Source organism: Thamnophis elegans, chromosome 17 (assembly GCF_009769535.1).
Source record: "Thamnophis elegans isolate rThaEle1 chromosome 17, rThaEle1.pri, whole genome shotgun sequence".
In the NCBI taxonomy this organism is placed as follows: domain Eukaryota; kingdom Metazoa; phylum Chordata; class Lepidosauria; order Squamata; family Colubridae; genus Thamnophis; species Thamnophis elegans.
The window spans coordinates 10757911-10779506 of NC_045557.1; the positions used below are offsets into that span (position 1 = coordinate 10757911).

The 21596-nt window shown below is 47.8% G+C and overlaps 1 protein-coding gene across 1 annotated transcript; it reads right to left on the reverse strand.

Moving 5' to 3' along the window:
• Positions 1 to 399: 399 nt before the first annotated feature.
• Positions 400 to 21582, reverse strand: RNF115 (ring finger protein 115). The gene is made up of 9 exons (XM_032234212.1): positions 21362 to 21582; positions 16048 to 16106; positions 13711 to 13768; positions 9740 to 9936; positions 8063 to 8137; positions 6372 to 6453; positions 3438 to 3531; positions 2243 to 2358; positions 400 to 1292 (listed from the first exon to the last, which is right to left on the reverse strand). The coding sequence occupies exons 1-9, from the start codon at positions 21455 to 21457 to the stop codon at positions 1161 to 1163; spliced, it is 909 nt and encodes a 302-aa protein (XP_032090103.1). The 5' UTR covers positions 21458 to 21582; the 3' UTR covers positions 400 to 1160.
• Between the last annotated feature and the right edge of the window lie 14 nt (positions 21583 to 21596).

The following is a 21596-nucleotide window of genomic DNA, read 5'->3' on the forward strand; positions in this document are numbered from 1 at the left end:
CTGCCAAAAATATTACCTTCACTGTCTTGTTTCTTATTAAAGACTTTATTCGATAGCAAAAGGCACACTTTTACAACTGTGAAGCTGCCGACGATGATTCTTTCTTTCCTTGCCTCTGTGTGGGTTTTGTTTTTACAAAAAATATTTTTTCTCTTTTTCAACCTGACCCTGGGCTAAGTCGCCTGCCCGCCTCACTTTCTTGCCCTTGGAAGGCGAGACACTGATCCGGCTTTTTTTAAGGAGGGGTTTCCCCCCCCCACCTCCCCCCTGGGCTGGTAGAGTAGGAAGTAAGTAAGTTTGGACCCGATCCGAGAGGTTTAAAAGCCCAGGAAAACAACGGCGGTGCATGAAAGTTGGAAGAGAAGGGGAGGACAAAAAGAAACAAAAAGAGACAAGCCATTCTTCTTGATATTTTAAGTAATGGTATTTGCGTTCTCGATATTGAGGAATACGTGGCAAAATCATTTCTGGTGTGAAAGACAAATGGAGTCCGTTTGACCACAAGGGGCAAACTGGACCAGTGGATATTTCAGTCCAAGGAAAGGAATCCAGTCAGAGGGACACTTTCCTCGCGTGGAGAAGCCTGGCCTGTGTGCTTCCACAGAAACCTGGAGTGAGGGAAGGGGTGGGTGGAAGGGTGGGGGGCTCCCCTTCCCTTCTCCCCCTTCTGAACCCAAGACACCATTGGCCAAACGTAGAGGGAGCCCCACCCAGCCCCTTCCAGCCACGCCACGTTTTAAAGCACGCCAGGCCTTCAGGCTCTTTCCCGAGGTTTGTGTTCCCTTTCCATGTCCAGGAAAGGACGTTATGTGGACGGCCAGCCAGCCAGCCAGCAATCAGTACAGATATCAGAGGGGGGGAAAGTCCATAAGCTTTAATATACACCACTCCCACCCTGCAACCACTAAACGTGGCCTCTTCAGACCTGAAAAGTTCAAGAGGTGTTTCCTCGGTGACCGTTTTTTTTCAGAAGGGGGGGGAGGCGCAAGCTTCGATGGGGAGGGGGGGTGTTGAAGGGCCACTCGGGCCCCGCTTTCCCTCTTCTCGCTTGGTGTGGCTGAGTTATCGTACAATTTACATCCGTAGCCAAGAAGGCGACAGGCTCCGTTGCTTGCCCTTCTTTCTCTTTCTCTCTCTCCCAGCGGCCCTTGGGGAAGCCTTCAGAAAGTCCATCGGTCATGCAGGTGGCTTGGGCTGCTAAAGGAGTTGCTCGTGGAGGCCTCTGTGGTTGGGGCCCGCTGAGCGGAATCCTCCCCGTTCAGGCTCTTCCGGCAGACGGGACACGTGTCGTGCTGACGAAGGAGAAAGGAGGGGAAAAAAGCACGCGTGTGAGCGACTGGAGGGAGGAATGCTGTCTTTTTGTGGCTTCTAGTGGTTCAGATACAGAGCCACGGTGGCGCAGTGGTTAGAGGGCGGTACTGCAGGCTGCTTCTGCTGCCTGCAATTTGGCAAGATTGAACCTCACCAGGCTCATGGTTGACTCAGCCTTCCGTCCTTCCAAGGTCAGTAAAATGAGGACCCAGATTGTTGGGGGCAAGAGGACGACTCTGTCAAACGCTTAGAGAGGGCTGAAAAGCACTGTAAAGCAGTATGTAAGTTTAAGGGCTATTTCCCCCTTCCCTTTCCTATCATTAGTACTGCAAGCTAACTCTGCCCACTGCCAATAGTTCAATGCTGAACAGCTCAAGGTTGACTCAGCCTTCCGTCCTTCTGAGGTGGGTAAAATGAAGACCCAGATTGTTGGGGGCAAGAGGCTGACTCTGTAAACCACTTAGAGAGGGCTGAAAAGCATTGTGAAGCGTTATATAAATGTAAGAGCTATTGTTTGTGAAAGAAAGAAAAAGGAAGGAAAGAGAGAAGGAAGCAAGGAAAGGAAAGGAAAGGAGGGAGGGAGGGAGGGAGGGAAGGAGGGAAGGAAGGAAGACAGGCATGGTGACCCAGTGGTTAGAATACTGTATTGCAGATTAACTGTGTTGACTGCCAGCAGTTCGATCCTGACCAGCTCCAGGTTGACTCAGCCTTCCGTCCTTCTGAGGTGGGTCAAATGAGGACCCAGATTGTTGGGGGCAATGGGCTGACTCTGGAAACCGCTTAGAGAGGGCTGTAAAGCACTGTGAAGCGGGATAGAAGTGTAAGTGCTAGTGCTACTTGCTGTGGTGGCACCTCAGATTTCCTGTCCCAGAGCCAGGATTAATGCCCACACACACCCCTCCCAATCCCATCTGCCCGAGCAGAGACTCACCAGTTCCAGCCATGGCACAATGCAGCTGCTGTGGAAATAGTGATTGCACGGAAGTTGCCGGACCTGCTCCGCCACGGTGTAGTCTTCTTTGCACACAGGGCACTCCAAACCTGTATCTGCGGGAGGGTGAAACGTTAGTGCCAGCGGCCAGGAGTTTCTCCCAGGCTCAGGAAGCCAAAAGCGAGGGATGGTGGGAAGTGGGGAAACGATATGGCGTTGGGGTTGCCACTCGCGGGAAAAGCAAGAGAAAGAAAAGCATCCCAAGAGAAAAAAGATATGGGATAAAGTTTAGCAATCTGCAATGGGGGGCGGGAGGGCGGGGTTGGGTGGAGCTGCTTATCCTCAAAGGGGTCCTGAGCGCCCACTTCCTTTGAAACACAGCCTTGGAGTTGCCCTTAAGACCAGGGGTGTCAAACTCAAGGCCTCGGGGCTGGATCCGGCCTGCAGGTTGCTCCCGAGCTCCGTTTTCGCTGGCAGAGGGCTGCAGGAGACAGTCGCGGCCAAAAATGGATCCCGGGAACTTGTTTTCGCTGGCAGAGTGCTCGGGCCACCACAGGCGCCCCCTAGTGACGTTGAACTGGCCACACTCATCCTGGCCACACTCACCCTGGGGACAAACACAACCCTGATGCAGCCCTCAAGGAAATCGAGTTTGATCTCCCTGCTCAAGACATCCTCCCAGAAAATAGAAAATAGCCCAGGTGGCGCAGTGGTTAGGGTGCAGTACTGCAGGCCATTTCAGCTGACTGTTATCTGCAGTTCGGCTGTTCTAATCTCACTGGCTCAGGGTTGACTCAGCCTTCCATCCTTCCGAGGTGGGTGAAATGAGGACCCAGACTGTGGGGGCGATATGCTGACTCTGTAAACCGCTTAGAGAGGGCTGAAAGCCCTATGAAGCGGTATATAAGTCTAACTGCTATTGCTATTGCATATGTGTGTATTGCATGCGATAGAAAGAAAAGAAAGAGAGAGAGAAAGAGAGGGAAGGGGAAAGGAAAGGGAAGGAAAGGAAAAGGGGGAAGGGAAGGGAAGGAAAAGAGGAAAGGAAAAGGGAAAGGAAAAGGGAAAGGAAAAGGGAAAGGAAAGGGGCGGGAAGGAAAAGGGAAGGGAAGGGAAGCAAAGGAAAAAGGGAAAGAAAAGGAAAGCCTTGTCAAACTGGCTTTGGAGAAGCCCCCCGAAAGTGTCGAAAACTTACCCACTTGTTCCTGAGTGACGGTCACTGTTGGGAGGGAGGAGATTTTCTCCTTCTCAGCTGGGGGAGGCCCTGTATTTTCCAAGTGTCCCATAAGCTGCAAGAGAGGAGGTGGTGGTTACGCAAGAGAAGAGGCCTTAAGGCTGTGGGTGCTGGGGAGAGCTGGTGGAGGGCTCCTCCCAGGCAAGCTGCAGGGGAATCAGGCACTTGCCCAAAGCTTTGAAAAAATGCACCTTCCTTCAGAAGGCAGGAGGTCTATGGAGAGTCTCAAGTCACCCAGGTCATAGTTGTCCCAAAGGTGCTTTTTGTTTTCAAGAGGCAACTGGACTTTCTGGTTTTTCTTTGAAGACGTTTGGCTTCTCATCCAAGAAGCTTCTTCAGCTCTGACTGGATGGTGGGGAAGGGAAGGATTTATCCTCCTTGCAGACAGCTGGTCATTTGCATCCTTTTAGAGAGCCTTTGAGGCCACTTGGAGGTTTATTTGTGTCCTCAGATAAATGGGTCCTTCCACACCCATTTGCACCACTTGGTGACCCTGAGGACACTGATAAACCTCCAAGTGGCCTCAATGACCTTCTCAAAGAATGCAAATGACCAACTGTCTGCAAGGAGGATCAATCCTTCCCTTCCCTACCATCCGGTCAGCGCTGAAGAAGCTTCTTGGATGAGAAGTAAAACATCTTTAAAGAAGACACAAATAAATCTCCAAGTGGCCTCAACGACCCTCTAAAAGGATGCAAATGACCAGCTGTCTGCAAGGAATATAAATCCTTCCCTTCCCCACCATCCAGTCAGAGCTGAAGAAGCTTCTTGGATGAGAAGCAAAATGCTTTTAAAGAAGACACAAATAAATCTCCAAGTGGCTTCAACGACCCTCTAAAAGGATGCAAATGACCAGCTGCCTGCAAGGAGGATCAATCCTTCCCTTCCCCACCATCCAGTCAGAGCTGAAGAAGCTTCTTGGATGAGAAGTAAAACATCTTTAAAGAAGACACAAATAAATCTCCAAGTGGCTTCAACGACCCTCTAAAAGGATGCAAATGACCAGCTGCCTGCAAGGAGGATCAATCCTTCCCTTCCCCACCATCCAGTCAGAGCTGAAGAAGCTTCTTGGATGAGAAGTAAAACATCTTTAAAGAAGACACAAATAAATCTCCAAGTGGCTTCAACGACCCTCTAAAAGGATGCAAATGACCAGCTGCCTGCAAGGAGGATCAATCCTTCCCTTCCCCACCATCCAGTCAGAGCTGAAGAAGCTTCTTGGATGAGAAGCAAAACGCTTTTAAAGAAGACACAAATAAATCTCCAAGTGGCCTCAACGACCCTCTAAAAGGATGCAAATGACCAGCTGTCTGCAAGGAATATATATCCTTGCCCACCATCCAGTCAGAGCTGAAGAAGCTCCTTGGATGAGAAGCAAAACATCTTCAAAAGAAAAAAAAACAGAAAGTCCAGTTGCCTCTTGAAAACAAAAAGCATCTTTGGTCCAGAAGCTTCCAGATCTTTGGTTCTCAACAATCAAGTAGGACTCTACTGTAGCACATTGCTCAAAATCCTAAGAGGGCCTACACAGTTCTTCCAGGACGTTAACCAGACAAAGACTCTAGTTCTGGTTGAACCAACGTCCCCTCAACATTGCTCCCAGCAGATCAAAATTGTACAGGTAGTCCTCGACTTACCACAGTCCACTTAGTGAACGTTCGAAGTTACGACAGGGCCGAAATAGTGACTTGTGACCATTTCTCACACTGCAGCATCGCCAAGGCCACGTTTAACATTCAGATGCTTGACAACTGGCTCACATTTGTGATGGCTCCAGTGTCCTTGGGGGGGGGGCACCCTGATCCCCTTATGTGACCTGACAAAGGGGAAACCAGATTCACTTAACAATGGTGTAACTAATTTAAGAACCGCAGCTATTCACTTAGCAAACGTGGCAAGCGACATTGTAAAACAGGGCAAAACCCACTTAACCGATTTCTCACTTATTGATAATTGATTTCTCAATTATGGGCTCAATTGAGGTCGTAGGTTGAGGACTACCTGTATTGCAGGGGAATTTGACTGGTAGCCATCCTTTTAAGATCTGATCTTAAAAAGCCTGCAGCGACAACAGATTGCCTTAAAGGGCAACGTTAAACCAGAATGGTTTCAGTTAGTTAAACAACCAGTGGTTTGATTGTCATATAACACTAAGCCCAAATAAATGAGTTTGTATATCATACCAAATTAGAAATAAACATAAGGCTTTGAGGGGGGGGCTCTGTGTCGGAGGCAGAGAGGGGGCCAAGGCCATCTGACAGTTATCAGCTGCCTTCGGAACACATCAGTGCAGCGGAAGAACAGCTGGAGCCTGTTCCTAGTGTGCGCATGCACAGAGTGGTCAGACACGAAGGGAACAGCTAAAGAACAGAGGTTGACTTGGGAGGAAGGCCACAGGTGGATGATGAATGGCCCCTCCCAGAGGAAATAAAAGAGAAGCAGAAGGGGAGTGGAGTTTGCAGGAGAGACAATTAGGTCCGTCATTCTCCAAGACTCCATGCCAAGTTTTGCAGAGATCGGCCTGGCAGCTCTCCAAGCCAGATAAGGTCTGTGACCGTAAATCCTCCCTTGAAAGACTTTGCTGGATGCAAATGAGCAGAATTCACAGTCAATTAATAAAAGGGTTTTTTGCCAGGAAAACCAGGAGTTGGCTTCAGGCTCTTGGGAAGCCTTGGTCAGAACAGTGAGTCTCCTTTGAACGCTGAGCTCCAAATGACGCAGGTTCATTCCCTTTTGCTGCAATGGCCAGCAAGAGAGACGGGACCGGGTGAGGCGATGGTGGACAAGCAAAGGGAGACTGCCACAAGGGAAGAGAAGGCCCAGCATTGCCCCACAGGTGTCCCTGCCGGAGGAGAAGGGCAGCCTCGCCCGGGGCCCGCTGGCCGGTGCCTTTACCTGGGTCAAGACAGCATCGAGGCCGCTCTGGTCCCACGCGTAGTCCCCAAAGCTAGAATGCAGCCTGCCCTGCATGCCTCCCCTGGAGGGAGGGAAAGAAAAGGGAGCTCAACGGGGGGAGGCCTGGGGGAAAAGAGCTGCTTTCCCCACCCCTTAGCTTACAAGTCCCACATGGTGGACAAGGACTTCCAGCCCTCTTGGCTGCCCCCCCCCCCCAGGTTTTCTGCAACTCCTAATAAGAAAAAGACACTACCGTGTTTCCCTGAAAATAGGGTCTTGTTTTCTTTTGATCCCCGAAACAAAACTTTGGCCTTCTTTTCGGGGAGGCCTTATTATATTTGGGGTGCAGGTGGCGGCGAGCGTGGTCACCTCGTGGCTGCTGCTGTGTTGCCATATTTTCGGATAGGGCTTATTTTAGCGCATGCACTCAAAAGCCCGATTGAGCTTATTATCCGGGGAGGTCTTATTTTGGGGGAAACAGGATAGGATAAGTAGTTCCGGGTCCCAGGGGGAAGGGGTTCAGCTGCAATGGTCAGCACAATCCTCCAAGGATAACCAGGATGCGGGAGCTGTGAAATAGGGGAGGTTGTCCAGTTCAAAGCCAGGCCCGGAGAAGGACCAAAGACCCGGAGATGGAGAGGAAGGGAAGTGCCTGGCTGAGATTCAAGCCATCTTCCCTCAACAAGCTTCCAGCCCGCCGTTCCGGGTCTACGGCTATGCAGCCAACTCATCACAGGACAACTCGCTGTGGGACAAGAGTCACACTAATGTCAAGGAAATAGTGAGCAGAACCATGAAAGGATGCCGAAGGAGGGACAAAAAGGAAATCATCATTTAACAACCCCATAATCCCTTGCGGGGTGGAGTGTGGGTCAACTGAATGGAGCTAGCAGAGTGTTTTACTGGCCGGATGCCCATCCTGTCACCAATGCGGAGTTTTGTTCAGTAGTTATATTCTCATTGTGGCCAGAGAGAGAAATACAGTATATGCCTCTACCTAGGATTGAACTCACAGCCTCCTGATTGTGAGGCGAGAGCTCCACCTCTAGGCCACCGCAACACTCCAGGGAAAAGGCACTAATCATCATCATCATCATCGCTTAACAATCCCATAATCCCTGGCAGGGTGGAGTCTGGGCAACTGAATGGAGCTAGCAGAGTGTTTTAATGGCCAGATGCCCTTCCTGTTGCCAGCACGGAGTTCTGTTTGGTAGATATATTCTCATTGTGCCCAGAAAGAGAAATATCTGCCTCTACCTAGGATCAAGCTCACAGCCTCCTGAGGTGACAGCTCTACCTTTAGGCCACCGCACCATTCCAGGGACAAAATGAAATGTGAAGGACGAAAATTAAAATGTTTTTTTAAAAATTATTTTAAATAATTGAATTGTTGAATTGTCTCGCAGCGAGTTATCCTGTGGGGTGAGTTGGCCATGGCGAGTTGTCCTCCCATTCCGCAAAGACAAGCCGAGAGCAGGATCAAAAACCCGGAGACGAAGAGGAGGGAAATTGCCTGCCTGAGCTTCAAACCATCTTCCCTCTTGAAGCTCCCAGCCCTCCCTTCCCGGGGTCAGACCTGAGAAGCGTCTTGAAAAGGTCCCAGGACAACCCCAACTTCACATGTTCCCCACACCCCTGAATCCAAGCCCTTGAGGGCAACACAATTGTCGCCAAGAGTGGACGCCACTCACCAGGAGAAAGACGGAGGAGGCGATCCAGGAACGGCTGAATTTGCAAAGAAGCCGGCGAAGATCTGCTGGATTATTCTGCTCCGGAGTATGTGTGATGGTTTGTCAGGTGGGAACAACAGATAAAAAAGTCACAGGTAAGAGAGGAGCAGCTGTACTCACGGAAGTTGCCACCTGGCCGAGAGGAAGCCCAATCTGTTAACACCACAAGATGGTTTTCTGGCAACCAAACAAGTTCACCTTATGCCACGCAAGAAGCGCCACACACACACACACACACACACCCTTTGACAAAGACCAAAATGACAAATATTGGATACACAATGCGGAGCTGGCTGTCAGAGCCCACGTAGGATCGCAATGAAAACTACAACAGTTACAAAGTCAAAATAGCAGAGAAAAAGTGACTTGGGACCAGAGGTGGGTCCCTACCAGTTTGCACCTATTCGGTAGAACCGGTTCGTCAAATCTACCGAACCGGTTAGAAGAGGTTCCACCAGTGGACCCGGAAAGCAGGCCACAGCTACAGAAGAGCTTCCAAATTTTTTTGAAACCCACCACTGGCAAGGATCTTGTAACTTGACAGCTTTAAGACTTGCATGCTTCAATGCCAGAGTTTCTGAACAGCTACTTGGACCGACCTAAGTACTAATTCATAATTTCATATCCGGTCACATGGGTGGCAAGCCACTCCCACAAAGGAGGCCACACCCACAGAGTAGGTTCCAACAATTTTTGAAACCCACCACTGCTTGGGACCATTTCTCACAATTATGACCTTTGCAGCATCCCCATGATTAGGTGATGAAAATTCAGATACTTGGCAACTGGTTCACATTTATGACGGTTGCAGTGTCCCCAGGGTCACATGATCCTTTTTTGTGGGCTTTTGCTTGAGCAGGAGGGCTGGACTAGAAAAAACTCCAAGGTCCCTTCCATCCAGCTCTTCTATCTTCTATATAAACAGCTGTTCGTGTGTGTGTGTGTGTGTGTGTGTGCATGTTCCAGCATAACTCTGGAACGCCTGGAGCAATTTCAACCAAACTTAGTACACAGATGACTGACTCTCTGGAGACAAATATGTGGAGATAAGACACCCCTAACTCCCCTCGGTGTGTGTTCAGTTAAGATACACCCTGTTGTGCCTTAAAACGGCTTCTACTGTACTGCCTTAAAATGGCTTCTACTGTACAGCACAGTGGAGGTGCCATGGTAACTCACAGTACTCCACAAGGGGGCTCCCTGTGGTAAGAGGAAAAATCCAACATTAGAAATGACGTTTGGTCAGGATATTTCCCCCCTATAAATAAATACCGGGGCAACTCCGAGTTATCGGCTAGTTCATTCTAACACAGACCTTCTGGGAAGCAAAGTCAGTGGGGAAGCCAGATTCACTTAACAACCTTGTTACTAATTCAACAATGGCAAAGATTCACTAAGCAAACATGGCGAGAAAAGTTGTCAAACGGGTGCAAAATTCCCTTCACAATTGTTTCACTTAGCAACAGAAACGTTGGCCTCAATAGACGGCCGTTGAGGACTCCCTCTACTGGTTTTGAGGCTATCCTTGTTTTTCCTTCGCTCAGGGAAATAACGCCCCCCACCCCCTTCTCTGACCAGCTGGACAGCCGTCTCTCTCTCTTCCGCACGGAGAGCTGGACTCGCCCCTTCGGTTCTTACCCTTCAATGGCCGGTGACCGATCGGGCCGTGTGCTGAGGCGGGGCCGATACCGCCGGGCCATAGGCAGTCGCGGGGGTCGGCTTGGTCCCCAAAGATCTGCATGGGCTTGGTGGCCCCTCTCGTTGTCCCGGCCATTGTGGTCCAGAGAGCTGCTTAGGAATGGGAAGACCATGGAACGATCCAGCTGGTCCCAGAACTGAGGGAGAGAGATGGAAAGTTTAGGGAAAGAGTCAGAACCGGCTTAGAGGCATAATGAAAATTCCACCTGAGGGGAAAAGCAGGATTTTCTTTACCAGAAAGCAAATTTTTATACCGGTAATCCTCAACAGTTCGCTTAGTGACCGTCCAAAGTTACAATGGAACTGAAAAAAGTGACTTATGACCATTTCTCACAGCAGCATCCTCATATGATCAAAATTCAGACTCTTGACAACGGACTCGTATTTATGACCATGGCTGTCTTCCGGGGGGGGGGGGGGGTGTCACGTGATGCCCTTTTGCGACCTTCTGACGAACCAAGTCAATGGGGGAGCAAGATTCAATTAACAATCGAGTGACTAACTTATCAACTGCAGGGATTCACTTAAGAAATGTGGCCAGGAAAGTCGCAAAACGGAGCTGAATTCACTTAACGAATTTCTCACTTAACAATGTAAGTGTGTTGTCGTGGTCGTAAGGACTATCTGTACTTGTCCTGTTGGTGCCTTAACTTGGCAATGAGCTCTTTGTGTAGTCATGCTGGTCTGCTCTGGAGTCTCTTGTTTTTCTTTTTCTGTGGTATTGTTTTTGTTTGGGCTTTTATAAGCTTGTTTTTCAGACTATCCCACCCATGGAATCCTTCCTAGTCAATCTCTTAGCGCAATGTTTCTCAACCTTGGCAACTTGAAGATGTCCGGACTTCAACTCCCAGAATTCCCCAGCCAGCATTCGCTGGGGAATTCTGGGAGTTGAAGTCCGGACATCTTCAAGTTGCCAAGGTTGAGAAACACTGTCTTAGTTTGTTGAAGTTAGCTTGCTTAAAGTCTAAAACACTAGTTACCTTTGACTGCATTATGGTGAATTCTAGAGGTTGGATAGCCACTTGTCTGGAACGGTAGAGGGTCTTCTGCTTGAGCAGGGGTTGGACTGGAAGACCTCTGAGGTCCCTTCCAGCTCTATTCTGATTGACTCACCCTGACTCTAAAGCCAGAAGAGTTCCATAAGCAGAAGGAAGATACAGTTCTGGAGCCCTTCCAAAGCCCAACCATGTGAATGGACTGCCATCTGTCAGAAATGGTGTAGGGTGTCCTGCTCAAGCGGGGGGGGGGGGGGGTTGGACTAGATGACATACAAGGTGCCTTCCAACTCTGTTAATCTGAATCTATCTAAGATGATCAAAGGCCTTGCGGCTCAAACAGATGATGAACAGTTGCAGGAACTGGGCCTGGCTAGTCGAGGGAAGAGAAGAACCAGGGGAGATATGAGAGCAACTTCCAATATCTGAGGGACTGCCACAGAGAGGAGGAAGTGGGTTCAAGCTGTTTTCCAAAGCACCCGAAGGCCAGAGAAGGAAGAATGGATGGAAACTGACCAAGGAGAGATTCAACCTAGAAATAAGGAAAACTTTTCTGACAATGAGAACAATCAACCCATGGAAAAGAAGTTGCCTTCGGAAGTTGTGGGAGCTTCATCCCTGGAGGCTTTCAAGAAGAGAGTGGACTGCCATCTGTCAGAAATGGTGTAGGGTCTCCTGCTTGGGCTGGGGGGTTGGACTAGATGACCTACAAGGTCCCTTCCAACTTTGATCATCTGTATCCGTATCAGCCTCGCCTAAGATAGGCCAGGGAGTTTCCCCCTTTTGTGACCAAGACGACATTAAGCAACGCGACTGAACCAGTTGAGTTGAAATGAAAGATGAGCTCAGGCAAAGCAGTGGCTTGAGGTCAAGGGTGACGTGGCTTGACACGCTGAGTCCAAGGGCTAAATTCAGAATCAACGGATGGAGGTGGGGGGAAATAGCTTTATTTTTAAAAGGACTGCCTACAGATCCAAACATCTGAATTGCTCTGAGCCAGAACTCCCAAAGGGATCAAGACATAATTATTTCAGTATGCTTATTCAGAATTTCTAGATAGAGCAGAAATTTCAAGCGCCAGCGTGGTCGTAAGTCAAGGACTGTCTGCAATCCAACTCAGGTGGTCACCAAAGCCACGGACATGTTTGCTGGGGCCCGTGGTTGATTTGAAGGCCGAAGGGAGGAGGAGGAGGCATCTTCATCCTTTGACCCACTGGGGTTCCCCCTAAAAAACCCCGTAAGGTGACATTCGGCCACTCGCACGACGAGGTGGCGCAGTGGTTAAATGCAGCACTGCAGGCTACTTCAGCTGACTGCAGTTCTGCAGTTCGGCTGTTCAAATCTCACCGGCTCAGCGTTGACTCAGCCTTCTATCCTTCCGAGGTGGGTAAAATGAGGACCCGGATTGTTGTTGGGGGCAATATGCTGACTCTGTAAACCGCTTAGAGAGGGCTGAAAGCCCTATGAAGCGGTATATAAGTCTAACTGCTAACTAACTAACTAACGACCTAGCTGGCCTTGGCACCAGCCATCTCCACAAGTGTGAACGCTCAGCGGGCCTTCCGGATCCATCCGAAAGGATAGAAGAGATATTTAAATGACAAGATTCCAAATTGAATTTCACAATTGAAGGATCTGCGTGGCCACACAGGCAATGCCAAGGCACAGCAGGAGAAACAGCCAGGACTAATGATAAGGTTCAAACCAAAGTGGCTGGGGGAGCTCAGGCCGCTAATTATAATGTAACTATCATCTAGGTGGGCATGGGCATAATTTGGTATTTCTTTCTTCTGCCGTGGTTATGTAGCATATATTGGAGGTGGTTAACCCTTTGCGAGCTGGAGGCAACAAAATTTCATTTTAATGTACGCCAATTGTTGTACAACGTGACAATAAGTGATTATTCTATTCTGTATTTTACTTTCTATTCTATATTTTACTTTCTATTCTATATTTTATTCCCCTATTCTATTCTACTCTATATTCTATACTTCTATTCTATCCTATATTATTCTATTCTACTTTTTACATTCTATTCTGTTCTATATTTTACTCTATTCTCTTCTGTTCTACTCTATATTCTATTCTGTATTATTCTATTCTACTTTTTACATTCTATTCTATTCTACTCTATTCTATATTTTACATTCTATTCTATTCTAATTCTATTCTAATTCTATTCTAATTCTATTCTAATTCTATTCTAATTCTATTCTAATTCTATTCTAATTCTATTCTATCCAATTCTGTAGTCTATACTATTCTGTTCCATTCTATTTTTTCTATTCTATTCTATTCTTTTTCTATCCTACCCAATTCTGTATTCTATACTATTCTGTTCCATTCTATTTTTTCTATTCTATTCTATTCTATTCTATTCTAATTCTATTCTACCCAATTCTGTATTCTAGTCTATTCTGTTCTATCTATTTTGCTTTTATATATATAGATGTCAAAGTTTGCAGTGCTGCGGCGGCCAAAACTGGATGCAGTATTCCAAGTGTGGCCTTACCAAGGCCTTATAAAGTGGTATCAACACTTCACATGCTCTTGATTCTATCCCTGTTTATGCAGCCTAGAACTGTGTTGGCTTTTTTGGCAGCTGCTGCACACGGCTGGCTCATATCCTGAGCATTATCTGTATTTATTGACTGATTAATAAGGAAAATGACCCAAAGCTTTATCTAGTTTTAAGCATCACATTAAGAGTTACACTTCCTCAAATGTCCAATGGCTTCTTTTTCGCACCCCTGTCTTTTTCAAACTAGGGTTTCCCCCAGAAATCTACGTCACCTCAAAAGAGCCACACACCAAACCAGATCAATGTTGTTCAAGGGTGGGAATGGACAGGGAAGGACCCCTCCCCGACACAGCTGTAGAAAGCTGAAGAGAAAAAAAAAGAACAGGTAAACTCACCTCTGCAAATGGGGTGGAAGGACTTTCGTCGTTGCCACTGCTGTTGCCTTCTAAAAAACTAGAGAGAGAGGGGAAAAAAAAAAAGGTTGCAGGAGGACGCCAGGACTTTAAAAAGAACAGGGATTCCCAACTTTGGGGACTTTTAAAATGTGTGGGCTTTCACTCCCAGAAATTCCCACTTCCCTGGTCACCAACTTACCAGGGAACGAACTCTTAGGGGTCTAGAATACCTTGCCATGGGACAAGAGTTAGACTAATGTTCTGATCCCCCCTTCTCCGTCCAAGAACGAAAGCCAAAAGCCACGTAACTCAAAAGGTTTCTTTTAATCAGTCCAAGCTCTTGTTGGCTGCAAGCCCAAATAAACAAAGATAATAGCTCTGGCAAAAGTCCTATAACTCACAAAACACTGCAAGCCACTTATCCAAGTTAGCTTCTCTCGATGTGTGAACTCGAACAAGAACAAACACTAGAACAGGAACGGGTTGACTTCTGCAACCAGGGCGTGGCACCAGCAGTCTCTTTATACTCAGGAGAGGATCCCAATGAGCAACAGCTGCTCGCAATCATCTCCTGTAAGTACTCAGTTGTTACTTCCCTCGAGTAACCCTTCGACGGGGTGCATCCTGCAACAACTCCCAAGTGTTTCCCTGAACACTCCCTCTGATCCAATGTTCTGCCGCCACCTGGTGGCCAACGGCTCCTGCAGGGCCACAACAAACTAATATTGTAGAAATGGTGGAATGGAATCATGAAAGGAAGGATTCCCAAGGAGGGACAGAATGAAAGGTGAATGACAAAAATTAAAATAACATTTTGGAAAAGGATTAAAAATTGGCTAGAGCCACTAACAGGAGTCAAAATAGATGGAAACCAGAAGTTTTTCTACTAGGAATAATAGCAATAGCAGTTAGACTTATATACCGCTTCATAGGGCTTTCAGCCCTCCCTAAGCGGTTTACAGAGTCAGCATATCGCCCCCAACAATCTGGGTCCTCATTTTACCCACCTCAGAAGAATGGAAGGCTGAGTCAACCCTGAGCCGGTGAGATTTGAACAGCTGAACTGCAGTCAGCCGAAGTAGCCTGAAGTGCTGCACTCTAACCACTGCGCCACCTCGGCTCTCTTTTAATGATTGCGAAATATAAAAAAGAAATCCAGTATTTGATTTTACACATAATTATGGTGGCGAGGATTGCCTTCGCTCAGAAATGGAAAAATAAATTAATACCAAGCGAAGATGAAATAATAAGAAAGGTTATAGACTGTGCCGAAATGGACAAATTAACAAAAGAAATTCAGGGAAAAGAAGAGAGAGAATATTACCAGATATGGGATAAATGGTATAGGTGGATGGAGGAAAGAATCCAGAATAAATGAAGTTAATTTGTAATTGCTATTAGAAAGAACAGGAAGTTCCTGTTCGTACTGTATTGTGTAAGTGTAGTGTACGTCTAAGTTTTGTTTGTTTGTGTGTGTGTGTGTGTGTATTTTGTATGTTTGTAAAATAATAATAAAAAAGCTAAAAATAATAATAAAATAACGTTTTAACTATTTAAATAATTAAATTGAATTGTCCCTGCAGTGAGTTCTCCCATTCCGACCTGATAGGACCACGATGGCAAAACTATGGCACGCATGTCACAGGTTGCACACAGAGCCCCCTTTGTGGGTACGCCAGCTGTTGCCCACCTCCACCCTGCATGCCCGCGCACCTCCCGTCACCCAGTTAGTCTTCGGGCCTCTGCCACGTATGTGAGGGGAGTGGGGCCTTTCCCCGATCTGCGCAGGTTCCTGCCCGAGCAAAGTCTACGGGGATATCAGATTCACTGAACAACCGCGTGACTAACTAAACAACTGCAGTGGCGCAGTGGTTAAATGCAGCACTGCAGGCTACTTCAGCTGACTGCAGTTCTGCAGTTCGGCTGTTCAAATCTCACCGGCTCAGGGCTGACTCAGCCTTCCATCCTTCCGAGGTGGGTGAAATGAGGACCCGGATTGTCGTTGGGGACGATATGCTGACTCTGTAAACCGCTTAGAGAGGGCTGAAAGCCCTATGAAGCGGTATATAAGTCTAACTGCTATTGCTATTGCTACTTAACCACCGTGGCACACAAAGTCATAAAATGAAACGACATTCACCAGGGCAAGTGTTTCACTCAGCAACGAAAAGTTTGGGCTGAAATGTGGCCATAAGCTGAGGAGGACCAGTAGCCTGGATTTCAACTGCCAGAATCGCACATTGTTTTAAACTGGCTGAGGTTGACAAACTCCCTTCAGAAGAAGAGAGGAGGACATCTATACAAGGGCATCTTGTTGTTGCTTGTCAGGAAAATTACCTGGAATCATCTGTTACTTCTTCAATAAATCCAGATTCACACCGGGGACATGTGTATTCCTGCCGAGAAAGAAAGAAAGAAAGAAAGAAAGAAAGCAAGAAAGCAAGAAAGCAAGAAAGCAAGAAAGCAAGAAAGCAAGAAAGCAAGAAAGAAAGAAAGAAATGGGGCCATGAGATTTCAGCCCATAATAACCACACATCACCCATCCCGCTTAAGTTTTAATCAGCAAAGGAAGACTATTGGTTCATTGCTTTTTCCAAGAGTATCTTTCATGGAGAACAAAGCAGGTTACAGATTTTAGAGCAGTGTTTCTCAACCTTGGCGACTTTAAGTCCTGGGGACTTCAACTCGCAGAATTCCCCAGCCCGCTGTGCTGGCTGGGAGATTCTGGGAGTTGAAGTCCCCAGGACTTAAAGTCGCCAAGGTTGAGAAACACTGTTTTAGAGCAAGGTAGAATCCATCGGCTCAGCCGGGTGCCGCACATTGGCGGTTGTGGTGCATATTTGGAGCGACAGGGAGCCGCAGCAGAGGGATGAAAGAACCCACATGCAGCTCCAGAGCCACAGGTTGCTGACCCAGTGAACTAGGTCATCAGATTAAACCGGCATAGACCTTATCTGCTTGGGCCCTGGGAATGACCTGTTCTCTATCATCTCGGAATGTGGGACATGGGATAATCCTATGTACTACGGACAGGCAAGTTCCAATGAACTGTTTTAAAACATCCTGCCTAACGGGGAGAATTCTAAGCAGACATTTCCATGGTGGCAAATCAATGGCACGTGAGCCCAAAGTGACACACGAAGTCATGTCGCTCGGCACACGTGGCCTTGCCTGTTTGTCTTCCAGGTTTCTGGTGCGCATGCGCTCGCGAGGATCAGCTATCCATGAGTGCAGCAGTGCCAAAAACTGGTGTGCACAGTCACGCCGGCCAGCTGATTGTTGGGAACGCATGTGCGCTAGAACCGGGAAGTTTGGCTTTTCCAGAGCGTGGACCCCGACGATCGTGCAATGTTTTTACGCAGCCTTTTTGGCCCTCGGCGCCGAAAATAGAATTCTTTATTGGCCAAGTGGTGATTGGAAACACAAAGGAATTTGTCTCAGTGTACATAAGGAGAATAATATACATTCATCCAGAATAAAAAGACACAACACTTAAGTGACAGTCAAGGTTACTATTAAGCAATCAAATTGTACTAGGAAAGAAACAAACACAATATAAATTGAAAGATATAAACAACATGGTTATAGTCATAAGTGGGAAGAGATAGATACTAGGAAGGAAGAGAATAATAATAGTAATACAGCCTTAGTAGATAATATGACAGTGTTGTGGGGATTAGTTGTTAAGCAGAGTGATGGCATTCGGGGAAAAACTGTCATTGTGTCTAGTTGTTCTGGTGTGCAGTGCCCTATAGAGTCGAAAAAGTTCGGCATCAATGGACTAGGCCATTGTTTCTCAACCTTGGCAATTTTAAGCTGGCTGGGGAATTCTGAGAGTTGAAGTCCACACATCTTAAAGATTTCCAAGGTTGAGAAACACTGGATTAGACAAGAATTGAATGGGATGCTTTGAAATTAGAGTCCTGCATTGATAATAGGGCTGCATTGTCAGCCTCCCATGATTTTAATTTCGTGCCATTGCAGACAAAATAGCTGTCCAGTCTCTTCTTAAAAACCTCCACTGATGACGCACCCACAACTTCTGGTGGCAAGCTGTTCCACTGGCTAATTGTCCTCACTGTTAGGGAGTTTCTCCTTAATTCCAGGTTGCTTCCCTCCTTGATTAGTTTCCATCCGTTGCTTCTTGTCTTGCCTCCTGGTGCTTTGGAAAAGAGGCTGACCCCCTCTTCTTTGGGGCAGCCCCTCAAATACTGGAATACTGCTATCATGTCTACCCTGGTGCTTCTTTTGGATCTCAATGGAAGGTGATATAATAAAGAAAATTGATTAAAGGTGGTTGACAGGCATTCACCAAGCTAAAGGTAATTTTCAAGAACCACCTCTCGTTAAGCCTTTGGCTCTGGTTTCCCCAGTTGCAACGGATGGCTGTGAAGGTTGGACCACAAGGAAGGCTGAAGAATGGAGGCCTTTGAACTCTGGGGCTGGAGAAGACTCCTGCATTGAGTCCCTTGGACTGCAAGGCCATCCAACCGGTCAGTCCTAGAGGAGATCAACCCTGGCTGCTCTTTAGAAGGCCGGATCCTGAAGAGGAAACTCAAAGACTTTGGCCACCTGATGAGAAGGAAGAAAGATTCCCTGGAGAAGAGCCTCATGCTGGGAACGATGGAGGGCAAAAGAAGAAGAAGGGGACGGCAGAGAAGGAGGTGGCTGGATGGAGTCACCCAAGCAGCAGACGTGAACTTCAATGGACTCCAGAGGATGGTAGAGGACAGGAAGGCCTGGAGGAATGCGGTCCAGGAGGTCACAATGGGTCAGACACAACTTTGCAACTAACAACATGCCCGAAAAGGTTTCGATCAGTGTGTGCCACCTGCTCTAACATATGCTGGTGAAACGTGGACATTAACCTCAGAACCGACACAAAAACTGGTAAGTGGCACAATGAGTCATCGAAAAACTAGATAAGATAGAAAGACCTACACATGGATTACAAAACAAATGAAAGTATACAATGCCATCAAGAGAGTAAAAGAATTGAAATGGAAACAGAGTGGTCCCATACCAGGAAGAACTGATGGCAGGGGGACCAAGGCAGTCGTGGAATGGATCCCCCTGGATTAATAAGCGTCCATGAAAGAGATCTAAAGCTAGACGGATCGAAGACTCAGCAAGTATGGTGGACCCAATTGGCAAAGAAAGCTCAGGATTTTATTGGTTGGAAATATGTGGAAGAAGCCTTCATCCTGCCATGGATAGACCATGGTTAGAATGATGATGATGATGAAGATCCCATACTCAATTCCTGCAACCGTACTTCAAGAATGGTTTTTCAAGAGATGGGACAGCTGTTGGTCCAGGGTGCTATAGAGCAGGGGTCTCCAACCTTGGCAACTTTTAAGACGTGTGGACTTCAACTCCCAGAATTCCTCAGCCAGCAAAACTGGGAGTTGAAGTCCACAAGTTTTGTTGGCTAAGGAATTCTGGGAGTTGAAGTCCACAAGCTTTGCTGGCTGAGGAATTCTAGGAGTTGAAGTCCGCAAGCTTTGCTGGCTGAGGAATTCTGGGAGTTGAAGTCCGCAAGCTTTGCTGGCTGAGGAATTCTGGGAGTTGAAGTCCACAAGCTTTGCTGGCTGAGGAATTCTGGGAGTTGAAGTCCACAAGCTTTGCTGGCTGAGGAATTCTGGGAGTTGAAGTCCGCAAGCTTTGTTGGCTAAGGAATTCTGGGAGTTGAAGTCCACAAGCTTTGCTGGCTGAGGAATTCTAGGAGTTGAAGTCCGCAAGCTTTGCTGGCTGAGGAATTCTGGGAGTTGAAGTCCGCAAGCTTTGCTGGCTGAGGAATTCTGGGAGTTGAAGTCCACAAGCTTTGCTGGCTGAGGAATTCTGGGAGTTGAAGTCCACAAGCTTTGCTGGCTGAGGAATTCTGGGAGTTGAAGTCCGCAAGCTTTGCTGGCTGAGGAATTCTGGGACTTGAAGTCCACAAGCTTTGCTGGCTGAGGAATTCTATGAGTTGAAGTCTACAAGCTTTGCTGGCTGAGGAATTCTGGGAGTTGAAGTCTGCAAGCTTTGCTGGCTGAGGAATTCTGGGAGTTGAAGTCCACAAGCTTTGCTGGCTGAGGAATTCTGGGAGTTGAAGTCCACAAGCTTTGCTGGCTGAGGAATTCTGGGAGTTGAAGTCCGCAAGCTTTGCTGGCTGAGGAATTCTGGGAGTTGAAGTCCACAAGCTTTTCTGGCTGAGGAATTCTGGGACTTGAAGTCTTAAAGTTACCAAGGTTGGAGTCCCCTGCTTCAACAGCGGGTTGGGCTAGAAGACCTCTAAGGTGCCTTCCAACTCTGCTATAGGTAGTCCTCGGCTTACTACAGTTCGCTTAATGATCGTTCAAAGCCACAACGCAGCCCTGAAAAAAATGTGACTCAGGAGCCTTTTCCACAACTTTTGCCGCATCCCCACATCGTCCCGCGATCCAAACTCAGATGCTTGGCAATGGGCTCCTATTTATTATGACGGTTGCAGTGTCCTGGGGGTCACGCGATCCCCTTTGCAACTGAGCCAAGTCAATGGGGAAGCGAGATTCACTTAGTGACCGGGTTTTACCTACTAAGTATTATTACCTACTAAGACTGTATTCCTATTCTTCCTCTCTTCCTTCCTAGTATCTGTCTCTTCCCACTTAGGACTATAACCATGTGACTTGTATCTTTACAATTTATATTGTTTTATTTGTTTCCTGGTACGATTTGATAGCTTATTACTAACCTTTGACTCTCACTAAGTGTTGTAACTTTTTACTCTTGATGAATGTATTTTATTCTCCTTATGTCCACTGAGAGCATCTGCACCAAAGACAAATTCCTTGTGTGTCCAATCACACTTGGCCAATAAAAAATTCAATTCAATTCTTCTTTTCTCTTATTCTATTCCATTCTATTCTATTCCTTATTCTATTCTGAATCCTATTCTATTCTATTCCTTATTCTAGTCTCTATTCTATTCCTTATTCTATTCCAGTGTTTCTCAACCTTGGCGACTTTAAGTCCTGTGGACTTTGACTCCCAGAATTCTGGGAGTCGAAGTCCACAGGACTTAAAGTCGCCAAGGTTGAGAAACACTGTTCTATTCTAATTCTTATTCTAATTAATTCTTATTCTAGTCTATTACCAACTGACCAACTGCGGCGATTCGCTTTCACAAAACAAGGCAAGGAAAGCCGGGGCCTAACTCAGCTTAAGACAGGTCTCACTCAGCAACAGACGTTTTGGTCGTAAATCGAGGACTTACCTGCCTGGAGCCTCCTGCTTCAGTAGGCGGGGTCGGACTAGGTGACCTCCAGGGTCCCTTCCCACCCTGTTATTCTTGCTCTGTTACCAAAAAAAACCCTTCGCCTTTTCCAAGCTGCTGCTGCCGCCGCCTTCGGATTCTTTGGACCCTCCAGCATCCCACCCCCCAAATTTGGGGGGCGCCAGGTTGGGGAACGAGGCTTGTGCCCTCCACCCACCCATTAATCCCCCTCCGGCCTGGGGCGCAGCAGGGAGGGATTAAGGGGGGGGAATTCGCTGGGAGGGGGGTGCCCCGTCGCCCCTCCCCTCGTTTACAAGGGGGATCCAGCCCTCCCCTCCCCCCACCAACCCGTGTCACCCCTCCCCCACCAGGTCTTTCCCGCAACGGGCGGGGGGGGAGAATCCCGGGGCTCACCGGCAGCTTGGGGCTGACCTCGCCCTTGCAGCTGTGGCAAAAGAAGCGGTGCTGGGCGACGGCGGCCGTCGCGGCAGCCGAAGAGGCCTCCGCCATCCTCCGCCCCGCCGAAGCCTTCGCCGGGCTTGGAAAAGCCAAACAGCGCCGCTTGGGCCGACAGACAGCCAACGAGCCACGCAGGTCTAGAGCGGCCAGCGGCGAAGCCGGGTGAGCCGCTCTAGCCGCGCCGCTTCCG

What these genes read in the sequence shown, in the direction of transcription:
- RNF115 (XM_032234212.1), bottom strand. Translation starts at nt 21,457, where the DNA reads ATGGCGGAGGCCTCTTCGGCTGCCGCGACGGCCGCCGTCGCCCAGCAC. An exon ending in CCTCCTCCGTCTTTCTCCTG is followed by an intron (nt 6,454 to 8,062) that starts GTGAGTGGCGTC and finishes CCCTCCCTCCAG; the next exon opens with GGGAGGCATGCAGGGCAGGC. An exon ending in TCGATGCTGTCTTGACCCAG is followed by an intron (nt 3,532 to 6,371) that starts GTAAAGGCACCG and finishes CCTCTCTTGCAG; the next exon opens with CTTATGGGACACTTGGAAAA.